The sequence below is a fragment of the Marmota marmota genome, unplaced genomic scaffold (genome assembly GCF_001458135.2).
Source record: "Marmota marmota marmota unplaced genomic scaffold, marMar, whole genome shotgun sequence".
In the NCBI taxonomy this organism is placed as follows: domain Eukaryota; kingdom Metazoa; phylum Chordata; class Mammalia; order Rodentia; family Sciuridae; genus Marmota; species Marmota marmota.
The window spans coordinates 1,033,483-1,045,598 of NW_026000052.1; the positions used below are offsets into that span (position 1 = coordinate 1,033,483).

Consider the following 12,116-nt stretch of genomic DNA (forward strand, 5'->3'; position numbering starts at 1 on the left):
GGCCCGGGACAGCTGGGCGGCTCTGCGGAGGCGGCGCCCTGCCCCGCAGAGCCCGAACGGCCCCTGAGTGCGGCACTGGAGCGGAGCCCCAGCACGGACGCCGGTGAGTGTGGGGCGTCCCTCAACTCCGCCTCCTAGCTCCCCAGGGCTGTGTCCGAGGCTGGAGCCCGCAAGTATCTCCCACGAGGGACGGGACAGGACACCTTGGTGGTGGACTCCAGAGCCAGGAGCGCGCCTCAGTGGGCCCGGGGGACCTAGGGGTTTGGGCATGTGCCAATGTGCTTAGGGCCTAAGGAGGCCAGCCCTTCCCCTGGCAGGAGTCGGGTGGAGCAGGACCGTGATTTGGAACACTCACTAGGAACACACCTTGTATCAAGCCTGAACCAGGCACTGGAACACCTGCCCAGCGTGAGGGAAGGTGGGCCATTTCCCATGCCTGACCCAAACCTGGGACCTCGACTTTCCGCTGCTGCTCAGGCAGAGGTGCTTCCTTGTGGAAGAGAAGGTCCCCCTAGACTGTGGTCAGAGGGTCTTTCCCAGTCTAACAGCTCAGCCCAGAGAGCTGGGCCTATTGTCCCAACCCAAGCCCGGGCAGGTGGGAGCTGCTGGAGGTTTTCCAGGAGCACCTGGCACCTGTGCAGAGAAGAACAAGGGGTGTGTGTGTGTGTGGAGGGGGGCTAAGTGTCTGGGCTGCAGCAGATGCCACGGTGGGATGCAGACTATATTCCTGGGGACTTTTAACAGGCTCCTCTCTGGCTTCCGGTCCAGCTGGCAGAGAAGGAGACCGTTGAATGGCCCCTGTCTGACTTGTTCCCCAGCGCCTTCCTTGGAACAGGACCTACATTATGTCTGGGGCAGGCTGCAATAAACCTAAGGCCCCCAAACCCTCAGCCCATTCAACCTTTGTACATGCCCTTCCAGGTGCAGGCTTGGTCACTGGTGGCAGCTGCTAGTCCCTTTTGTTGCTGTCCATTGCTTTGCCAGCTTGCCAGACCTCTCCCCCTGCCTCAGGCTGATCTCCAATTCTATGACTCGTGCTTGGAGCCACAGTGGCCCTGGCCTCCCTGGTGAACTGATCCAGCAGCCCCATACCAGGCGGGGACCTCTCTGTGTACCTCATGGTCCAGCCTCCCTGTCCCTGTGGTTGGGAGGCTTCTGGGTGTAGCTGACACCAAATGCAAGGTGGATGTCATCCTGTGGCTCTGCAGTTTGAAACCAGCCTTGGCCCTGCATGCAAGGACAGGCTCAGGGCTTGGTTATGGTCTAGCCCTGCTCTGCCCTGTGGCACTGGTTTATTTACCATACCCTCTGAAGGCCACATGGCCAGTGCACCCATCATAGGCAGCGCTTACACTCATTACTCAGCCAGATTCTAGCTATCACCCTTTTACAGGTAAGCCAAGGCCCAGACAAGAGGCAAGCCATGCTTGATTGACAGGCTGGATTTCAGAGGACCAAATCTGGATCCCCAACCACCCTACCTTTTCAGTAAAGCTTCCCAATACCCATACAGCGTCCTAAGCCCTCAGCCCAGAGATTCAGGCTTCCTCTCTCGTGCAGAGCAGGCCCAATGTCCCAGGTTCCTCCCCAGCCCCACTTGCCAGTGCCGTCTTGCCCCTCCCCACAACATGACTGTGCCTCCCACTGCCTCACCCTGAACTGTGGCTCAGCAGCTGGGGACGTGGACCCTGAGGCCTGCCATAGACTGGGCTGGTTCTTACGCCTCCGCCCCACTCCCAGCCCAGGGCATGACCTGGGGGATGAGCCTGGTGCTGGCAACAGGGCACCCTCCTCTGCACCTAGAAGCCCCTTTCTGTAGACAGGGAGGCCTTCCAGAGACCCCCCCCCCCCAAGCCCTGGTGAGCCTGAGGCACACGTCTCCGAGCTCCAGGACATCTCCCATGAGCCCAGGACATACCTAACTGCTGGCTGTGCGCTGTGTTCGTAAGTGTTAAGGTGCCTCATACTGCAGTTGCTCCTGGGCAAGAGTTGATCTCCATCAAGCAGCTCCACCTGTCCCCTGCCTCAGCCCCTGCCCAGGAGGGCCCTGTGAGAGAGGGACTGAGAGAACCCGAGGCCCTGCCAGTCCACCCCTTACCCTTTACCTAGCAGCCTTTGAGACCCCCAGCTGTACTCATTATGTTCTGGGCATGGGGTAAGGTGTGGAACTGTTAGCCCTCCCCAGCAAGTGAGTGGGCTCCAGGTGGGGGTGACTGGCAGAGGACACCATGCAGGCCTGGCCCCCAGGATTCACAGTGCCTGGGTTGGCTGGGCCTGGAGTTCAGCCAGGTTTCTGCCTCCCCACCACAGGAGCAGCAGGCTGCAGAGGCCTGGAAATAGATGCAGGAGATGCTCGGCGGGCCCCACGGGCCCGAGGGGAACGTCGGAGGCACACGATCACCAATGGAGTGGACTGTGGCCTGGTGAGAGGGGCTAGGGCTCTGAGGGACTCTCCAGGCTGTCTGGGAAGTTGGGAGGCTGGGAGCCAGGGAGGGGCATGCAAGCCAGCTTCTGGGGGAATCCTGTTGGGCGCATCTGTCAGCTCCAAGAATCTCCCTACCTGGGCTTGAGTGCACTGGAGGGCTGGCCAGGGCCAAGCAGAGGAGGTCATGAGGTCCTTTAGGGACATGCTGTGACAGGAAGCTTGGGCCCTGCCCTGCCCGCCCCAGGAGGCTCAATTCTGAAGGTCTGCCTATCATGCCAGGTTCCTGCTTTCTACAGAAAGAACCCTTGAGAGGGGGTGCTGGGCCAAGCCAGGGGGGAGTCTGAGAAGAGGGGCTGAATGAGAGCAGGTTCTCCACTGTGCTCCCCAGAGCAGTGGTGCGGGGCTCCCCGGGACTGGCTATGAGTATCCATCTGTGTGGTGAAGCCTGCCCACGTGCTGACGTACTCTGTGTAGGTGTGCATGTGTGATCTGCTGTGCATGCCTTAACTTACACTCCTGTGGCTTCTGGCACATTCACATAGGCATGTAGGTGTGCATGGATGTGTGTGCTCACTGGCACGTGTGTCCTGCACACACGTGTGTTGTAGCTGAAGCAGCTGAAGGAGCTGGAGCAGGAGCAGGAGGTGCTGCTGCAGGGTCTGGAAATGATGGCTCGGGGCCGCGACTGGTACTGGCAGCAGCTGCAGCGTGTGCAGGAGCGCCAGCGCCGACTGGGCCAGAGCAGAGCCAGTGTGGTGAGTGCTGGGACCGCCCCAAGGTCCCAGGGCACCCTTGGGCAGACCCCCACCAGAAACACCCTGTGCTCCCTCTAGGGTCTAAGCAGCAACTTTGGGGGACAGGAGTGCCAAATGGGGGACTCCCATCACTTCCCAGTGCTCCCGCGCTTTTTTCCAGGACTTTGGGGCTGCAGGGAGTCCCCGCCCTCTGGGGCAGCTGCTGCCTAAGGTGCAGGAGGTAGCCCGGTGCCTGGGGGAGCTGCTGGCTGCAGCCTGTGCCAGCAGGGTGAGTGATCCCAACCTCCCCCCATTCCCTTGTCCTGGAGACTGTCCAGGGGAGGCCTGCCTGACCGTGCCCTCCCACAGGCTCTGCCCTCATCCTCGGGGCCCCCATGCCCTGCCCAGATCTCCACCTCATCCTCAGCCCCGGGCTGGCAGCAGCAGACCATCCTCATGCTGAAAGAGCAGAACCGGCTTCTCACCCAGGTGAGGTACAGGGAAGTGGGGAGTGGGGGCTGGAGGACAAACTGGCCCTGACCACCTGCTTGCTCGCCCAGGAGGTGACTGACAAAAGTGAGCGCATCACTCAGCTGGAGCAGGAGAAGTCTGCCCTCATCAAGCAGCTATTTGAGGCCCGAGCTCTCAGCCAGGAGGACACTGGGCCTCTGGACTCCACCTTTATCTAGCCAGGCATGCATCCAGGGGGGCCTGCATTCAGCAGGACATGCATTGGCAGGATGTGCATCTAGCGAGACTGTATCTAGCCACAGCACAGCCTTGAGCCCTGTGGGCACCCCTGTGAGTCCCCTCTGGCTGAAGACCATCAGCTGGCCTGGGAAGAGCCCTTGAGCGGGAGCCTCCCTCTACTCTTGGGGTCTGGGCCTGCCCCAGGCCTGCTCTGCCAGAACACTGACGCTGTTGGAGCCTTGGGGGCCACCTGGGAAGAGGCTCTGTGCACCCTACAGCCTGGAGCTGCTACTGCCACTGTCGTTGGATGGTGGGGGACCCCTCCTGATGTTTATCAGGTTCCAGGCATCTCTGGGCCCAGAGGGGCACATTTACAGCTGTCCTGGTCCCTCCTGCCTGTGACTGGGGTCCTGTTTCCAGTAAAAAGTACTGGTCACACCGGGCTGCACTTCAAATAGCGGCCAGCAGAGGGCAGTGAGTGACCTGCATGTTGGTATCTGGGGTTTGTGGAGCATGGTAGGGGGTCTGGTGGTGCTTAGGGTGGGTGGGGAGATCTGGAGGCCAACCAGTAGGAGGCCTAGGGGCAGATGCAGGTTGAGGTCCCAACTGGGGGCACCAAGACGGTGATTATGCTTCAGCTGGGAGCAGATGAGGGGGTTGGGGGCTGGCCTCTACATGGGACTCTGCCTGTCCCTGTTGGGGGTCCCAGAGATAGTAACCAGGGTCTAAGTCCCAGCCAAGGCTGAGAAGGAATCTGGCTGCAGCCAGAGCAGTCCTGGCAGGCTCCTGAAACGGGGTCCAGAGCTCGGTTTGCCTGCTCCCTCCCACAAACCCCAGACTCTACAAAGCACTTGGGTCCTCATCCTCTTGGCCAGGACTCCACCCCATATTGAGTCCCACAGCAACCTGGGACTTAGTTCCAGACCTTAGCCTGGCCCAGGAGTGACTGATGGTCATCAGAGTGGCTCAGGCCCCTTTCCTAGGGACGACCCTGTCCCCAGGAGGAATGTCCCAGTCAGTCCCAAGGCATGGTGTGGGCACAGCACATGCACCCCATAGGATGCAGGATCCCCAGGTCTGGGATCTGCTCAGACCTCCATCCTCCCAGCTTGGCCCCAGGAAGGTGGGGCTAGGACACATCCCCTCAGCCACAGCAAAGTGAACTACTGGGCACAGGAGGTGGCTGGGACCCCCAGCCCCCATCACTCCCTGTTCAGGCACATGCCCAAACCAACCCTGCTCAGACTGGCCTGGTGGGGTCCAGTGTGCAGTGCCATGAGAGTGAGGGGCACTGCAGCTTCATGGGTGGGGCCTGCCTGGGCCTCTGGTCCAGTGAGGGCGGGTGTGTCACGTGGCTACCCACAGAGCCTGACTCCCTGCTGCACCTGCAAGGCATCCCAGCTCACTCACAAGTTGGCCCAGTACCTGAACCTCCCAGGGGCCAGTTCTGAAAGGAGCCCCACATACAGGTGGACTTGCTGGGCAGTGATCACAAATCTCCCTGAGGGCCTGCCCCCCATCACACCCAAGGGATTCAGGAGGCAAGAGACGCACAGCTGGCTGGTGAGACTAGTCAGGAGACCACACAACAAGAGCACAGCTGAGGGGTAGATTGAAACAAACTGGTGACAGGTGGCAGGAGGCAAGGCCTTGGTGCTCCATGCACAGTCACAGGTACTTCCTCCAAGTGTGCAGCCTGGAATGGTCTGCCTGTGTGGCTCCAGAGGTCTAGAGGCAGAATCTAGAGGGGCCCAGTTGGCAGGGCCCGGGGGGCTGGCAGAGGCCAGTGCAGATCCTCTATGGAGCCTCAGCCCTAGCGCCCCCAGGGTGGGTGACTGTCCTTCCTGAAGGCTGGTGCATCCTTGCGGGAGGTGAGCAGCATCGCTGGCCTATATCCACAAAGGCCAGTGGCACATATGCATGCTGCCAGATGTGACAATCACAAATGCTCGTCTGTGTCCCTGGGAGTAGGGGGACTGCTGCTTTTGAATCACTGCTCTGAAGGAAGCCAGCTGCACCAGAACCCTGCAGTTGGTATGGAGACTGCGCCTGTGGGCACTCCACCACTGAGCCACATCCCCAGTCCCTCATTTATTTTTTATGTCTCAAGACAGGATCTAGCTAAGGTGCCCAGGCTAACCTTGAGCTTGTGATCGTCCTGCCTCAGCCTCCCCAGTCGCTGGGATTACAGGTGTGCACCATCGCACCTGTCAGAAATGAGACTCTTGAAAATATGAAAGAGCAGACTTCATGATCTCTTATTCCATAAAATTATGATCTTTTATGTTATAAAGAATACCAGGGCAGGGTGGGGTGCAGCTCAGTGGTCGAGTGCTTGGGTAGCATGAAAGAGGCCCTGGGTTTCACCCCCAGCCATGGGGGAAAATGCTGATCAAGCATGAAAAAGAATAACCAGAAATTAAAAAGCAAAGTACCGTTAGTTGGAAAGGAAAGCTCAACGGGGGACCAACATCAGACGGAAGGTCTCAGCCCTGTCAAGGGGTCTAGTGGATCGAAGAGGGAGGACAAGGAGTCATCCAGAACATGTCCCAGGGAGACAGGACGGAGAGACAAGGCCTTGGCTGACAGAGGGAGCGGGTCTTTCATGATATGGGGGCCTCCTGAGGGAGACGACAGGGTGGGGAAAGAGCAGCAGCATCAGATGAACCGGCCTAGGGCTGGAAATCATCTACAAGAACCACTTCTCAGGTCTAGGAGGCCGCTGAGAAGGCCTGAGAGAAAGCGACCCCCCCCCCCCCCCCCGGGCCAAGTTGGAAGTCCCTGACTGAGAAGCTGTCTTTAAGGAAGGGGAGCGGGGCTGGGCGCACTCAGGGTACAGCCCCTGCCTAGCATGCGCAAGGCCCCAGGTTCTACCCTAGCACCAAGAATAAATAACATTTTCAAACCAAAATTCATACTTTATGACCAGAAATTCCCTAAGGAACCTGCAGGAGAAATGTTTCAAGAAGAACTTGACACTCAAGAAGGGTCATAAACCCAGCTGGGTACTGCCACGTAGCACGTGGACATCAGACTTAGTGGCTGAAGTGACAGCGGTCGGGAGCAGCCACACAGGCCTGTCCTGACCTGGAGCTCCTGGAGGCTAAAGCAAGGGGACTGTGGGGCTCTGCCACCGGTGGCTGAGGACCCACTTGCAAGATGGCGCCCATGCATGGCCGTTGGCAGATGTCTGCTTCTGGGCTCCAAGGGGCAGCTGAGTGTTCTTACAGAGTGGCAGTCACTTCCCCAGAGGTCATGACCCAAGAGAGAGCCGGGAGGAAGTCACCTCTGGGGCTGAGGATGCAGCCCAGTGGTAGAGCGCTTGTCTACCATGTGCACAGCCCAGGGTTGAATGGGTTCCATCCCCAGTACCAATTTATTATTATTACGGTATAATATAGTGGTATATTATTATTATTATTGGTATATTATTATTATTGGTTTAAGTTTACACACACAGAAAATAAGTGCCTAGGACAAGGCCAGCCTTGTCCACTTAGCTAGATCCTGCCCCAAAATAAAAAGGGTTGGCAGTGTAAGCTCAGTGCTCCGGACTCAATCTCCAATACTACAAGAAAGGAAAAGCAAAAGAAAGAAAAGATATTCAACCAAAGGGGAAAAAATTCAGAAAACATATTGAGATGATAGAGAAGCCCTTCAGAAATCACAATTTATGTAAATGACTCAAGAGCACCGATTAAAGGATAAAGTTGTCAGATTAGATTTTTAGAAATTAAAATTAGTCTGTTTTAAGAGATACACCTGAAAGAGAATTACAACAGAAAACAAAGACACAAATTTTAGTCATATTAATGCAAAACAAAATAGGGGTTTTTTGGTTGTTTATTGTTTTGCTTTTGTTTCGTTTTTTGGTACTGGGATCGAACCCAAGGCTCTACCACTGAGCCACTGCCAGCCCCTGATTTTTATTTTATTTATTTATTTTTTGAGACAGGGTCTTGCTAAGTTACCAGGACTGGCCTCAAACTTGAGCACCTCCCGTGTCAGCCTCCTGAGTCACGGGGACTACAGGTGTACCCCACCATGCCCAGTTTAAGGCAAGAGATGGCACTAAACATAGTGAGGGTAACTACCTAGTCATAAAAAACTAATTTTACTACTAAGATATAACAATCCTTAACCTGGGATCACCCAGTAATATAGCCACAAAATATGTAAATCACAAAGATCTGCAGCGATTTTCCCACAGAGGAACTGCAGACGGCAAACACGTGAGGAGATGTCAGCCTCACCAGCCACTGGGAATGAGCAGATGCGGGCTGCGGAGATGTGCACCCCACCAGGGCGGCCCGTGAAGCCGAGTCCACACCACACCCCGGCCCTGTGCAGAGAGGCTGGCCCTCCACGTGCTGCTGGTGGGAGCTTCAAGTGGGATAGCGTTTTCAGATGGTGTGAGCACAGCCCTCAGCTGGAAGTGCTCAGAGACCAGCAGGCAGGCGGATCCAGGATGGCAGAGTGAAGTTCATGGGGCCTTAGTGGACAGAGTGTCTCGGACAGCAGCCACTTATGTGCTAGGTAGGCCAAGGTGGGCCTCCTCCCATGGGAATCTCTGTCTCAGCAACTAGTAAGACGCAATGTTACCAGGCACCGGTGGCTGCAGGGAGGCCCCACTGACCACACTAATGACCGCTTTATCCCCAGGGTTTGCAGTGCATGCCAGGGCCACCTGGCCGGCCAGATGGCAGTCACCACCAGGATGGCTGCAGTCATGTCAAGCTGGCTTCCGCCGACAGCCACTGTGGAAAGTCGTAACTGTTTTCAAAACTAAGATTGATGTGGGCACAGTGGTGCACGCCTGTGATCCCAGGGTTCAGTTGGAGGCCAGCCTGGGCAATTTAGCAAGACCCTGCCTCAAAATAGAAAATAGAAAAGCCGGGGCAGTGGCTCAGTGGTAGAGTACCCCTGGGCTCAATCCCCAGTACTCTCCCCACCAAAACCCCAACAACGAAAATCGGTTTACTGCATGATTGTTACTTTTTAAAAAATATTTATTTTGTAGAAGTAGTTGGACACAACACCTTTATTTTATTTATTTTTATGTGGTGCTGAGGATCGAACCCCGGGCCTCGCACGTGCTAGGCGAGCACTCTACCGCTGGGCCACAACCCCAGGCCCATGATTGTTACTTTTAAGTGTCTGCTCAGCCATGCTGTGGTACCCAGACCTTCAACACCTGTGGGGACATTGCTGTGATGGTGGGTGTCAGATGTGGGTAATGTTTCAACCAGTAAACTTTGGGTAAAGCAGGTCTCCTTCCACAGAGTGGGTGGGCCTCATCCCGTTAGTTGTAGGCTCTGAGAGGGAAGCTGAGGTCCTCCTGAGAGGCAGGAGTCTAGCCTCCAGGTGGCCTTTGACGTGGAAGTTGTGCCGTGGACCCTGCTGCCCACTGAACTGCTCTGCAGACCCAGAATCAGGGATGTGATCAAGCGTGCCCCTCCCCACTGCACCATTTTCTCTGAGGAGCTCTGACTGATCCATCACCTAATCCCACTCATGGGCATTTATCCCAGAGAGATGAGCTGATTTTCATGCAGGAACATGTACACGAATGTTCAGAGCACGTCGTTTATATATAAAATGGGAAACCATGCAGACAGACACTTCTCAATGATGATTGGTTAGACAACCGCAGTAGAGCCAGGTGCGGCCACACCTGTAATCACACCTGTAATCCCAGTGACTGCGGAGGCTGGGGCAGGAGGGTCCCAAGTCTGAGGCCAGCTTCAGCAATTTAGTGAGGCCCTACCTCAAAAGGGCTGGGGATGTGGCTCTGTGGTTAAGAGCCCCTGGGTTAGATCCCCAGTATCCAAAACAAAACAAAACCCTGTAGCATATTCACACCCTGGAATACTACTCAGCAATGAAAAGGAGTGGGGGACAGCATGGGTGGAACAGTAAGACAACCAAACAATAACAAACATAATAAGCAGAAGATGTGCCTGCCCCTGGACACAGTGACTTCTGAAGGAAAGGCTGAGGCGGGAGGCCAGGGCCTCAGCTGTCTCAGCCACAGGCCCTCCCTGGAGGTCTGAGTCTGGCTGGGGAGGGGCACTCCACCTGTCTGCTCCATACTGCTCTGCCTGGAGCCCTGCCCTGCTGAGGTCCCTGGGGGAACCCTGCTCCGGGTCCCCGAGTCCACCTCCCAGGAGCCCAGCACCCAGCAGCTGTCTCCGTGCCAGGAAGGGCTGTTCCCTGCCCTAGTTCCACTCAGAAAGCACTCCGCTCTCGGCCCATCCTGGCCGTCCCTGCTCAGCTGCTTGCCCTTCTTGGCAGGCTGGTCCGGGCGCCTGGCCAGAGCCTGTCTGCCCCAGGGCAGGGGTTGGGCTCCCCACGGACCCTGCCCCATCTCATCAGGCCGGGTGGGGAGTCCAGCTACCCCAGGCTTGTCTGTTCAAGGACAGTCCAGAACACCAGGAAGCCCATTAGCTCTGGTAGGATGGAGGCCACCACTGCCCTTTCACAAGATGGGCCTTCTCTGGGCTCCCTTTGTCCTTTCCTTTCAGGCCCCTGTGCCTGCCTCTCCCCGCTCTGGTTCAGGGTGGGAGAAAGGGCCTGGAGGGATGTGGGGTGGAGATGCTGGCGGGACACTGGGGCCTGGAGCCCAGTGCTGGCCACACCCAGAGAGTCTTCTGGAGACCCTCCAGGCTGAGATCTGGGAGGCTGAGTGACCTCCTGGGTTCCCACCCCTCCCTCTAGGGTCCTGAGCTAGAAGAAAGACGCCTTTACTGAGCTGTGACCCAGACCCTCAGCCTGGGCAGCAATCCCAGCCCAATCGTCCTGCCTGTTCTGCTGGCTGGGCCATTGCCCACACCCCACCCCCATCAAAGGCCTCCCTTTAGCTCAGCTGGGTTCCTGCTCACCCTGGTGGTCTTACTGGGTTGCCATGGGGATGGGATTTGGCTGCAATTCCCATTTGATAAGTGCACAAAGCTGGTGGCCCCTGGTGAAGGAGGCCCTGAGCCTGGTCGGGCTGACCTGCAGGTCCATGTGGTGTCAGAGGACAGGCATTCTGTGGGTTAGGAGGGGCAGGCTTGGGCCTGGGACTAGAGAGCACTTGTCCACTCCAGCCAGCCTGTTGCTGACCAGCTCCCAGGCCTGGCAGGGGGTCCTCTTCCTTGCCCTCCAGGGTGAGGCCTGTGGGAGGCAGACTGTCCTTTGTTCCCCTGGGAAGCCAGGATGGCCAAGGCCCTAAGGCTAAAAGGGACTGAGGCCCCATCCTGCTCAGTTTCTCTTCTGTTTCTGGGCTTGGTCTGACCACCCCTGTCCTTCTCTGCCTCAGTGGCCTCAACTGTCACCATAGTAGAGGGATGTGTGAGGTACATCTGACTTAATTCTTTCTGTTGCTCAATTTGAGTGCCCAGGTAGGCAAGAGCAAGCTCACCTGAGTCAGAGTCAGCTCAGTGCCCAGGAGCTGACCTGTGCAGGCGGGCAGCCTCCAGTCAGTCAGCACAGAAGGCTGTGGATCTTGCAGAGAGGGTACCCCAGGAGCCAGCCTGGTGCTCGTGCAGAGCATTGTGCTCCACCAGCAGGAGCTGAGTCTCAGTGTCCTCCTGACCCCAGCCTGGAACCCAAGAGGCGCCTGTGGGTGGCTCCTCCTTCCCTTTTCCCAGGCCACGGAAAATGACTGCCCCTGATGCATCTTAGCCCCCCGCCCAGCGCCAGGTATCCTGTTCTCATGGCTTCACAGGACAGGGCTGGGTGCTAAGTGGACAGGAGGTAGGAGGGTGGGCAATAGTAAGAGGGTCACCCAGCTGCGATCTGAGGCACTCAGGCAAAGGGAACGGCCAGGATACGAGGATGACTCAGCCCGGTCGCGTCTCCTACCTGCGCTCCGGGCGGAGGCGGAGATGGGACTTGTGGGCGTGGCCGCACGTGGGCGTGGTCTCCCGCGCCCCGCCCCGGGCGTCTATCCCGCGGCCCGGGCCACCCCGGTCTCTCAGCTGCCGGCTGCCCGCGGGTCCCCGGCGCGTCCTCCCGCGTGCCCGCCCATGGCCGGAAAGGTGTTGTCACTGCTGCCTCCTCTGGTGCTGGCCGCGGCCGGCCTCTCCGGCCTCCTGCTGCTGTGCGTCCCCACCCGCGACGTCCGGGAGCCGCCCGCCCTCAAGGTGCACGCCCGGACACCCGGCGCACGTCCGGGGAGCAGCGGGTCCCGCAGGCCGGGAGCCGGGCGGGGGCGGCTCGGAGTCCACGCGGCCCAGCGGCACTCCCGCGTCAGCCGGCGACCACCCGCGCTGCGCTCGGGAGGG

At 58.0% G+C, this 12,116-nt stretch overlaps 2 protein-coding genes across 2 annotated transcripts in view; both read left to right on the forward strand.

Annotated features, from left to right (window-relative positions):
• Positions 1-4,318, forward strand: part of Sapcd2 (suppressor APC domain containing 2) — a 5,131-nt gene extending 813 nt beyond the window's left edge. Inside the window, exons 2-7 of the mRNA XM_015505651.2 lie at positions 7-103; positions 2,311-2,423; positions 3,034-3,180; positions 3,341-3,448; positions 3,529-3,648; positions 3,720-4,318. Of these exons, the coding sequence (XP_015361137.1) occupies positions 7-103; positions 2,311-2,423; positions 3,034-3,180; positions 3,341-3,448; positions 3,529-3,648; positions 3,720-3,848 (714 nt within the window). The 3' untranslated portion in view covers positions 3,849-4,318. The remainder of the gene's footprint in view (positions 1-6; positions 104-2,310; positions 2,424-3,033; positions 3,181-3,340; positions 3,449-3,528; positions 3,649-3,719) is intronic.
• Positions 4,319-11,585: 7,267 nt separating this feature from the next.
• LOC107159114 (ectonucleoside triphosphate diphosphohydrolase 2-like) overlaps positions 11,586-12,116 on the forward strand; it is a 14,773-nt gene continuing 14,242 nt past the window's right edge. The window contains exon 1 of the mRNA XM_015505653.2: positions 11,586-11,975. Coding sequence (XP_015361139.2) covers positions 11,718-11,975 — 258 coding nt within the window. The 5' untranslated portion in view covers positions 11,586-11,717. The remainder of the gene's footprint in view (positions 11,976-12,116) is intronic.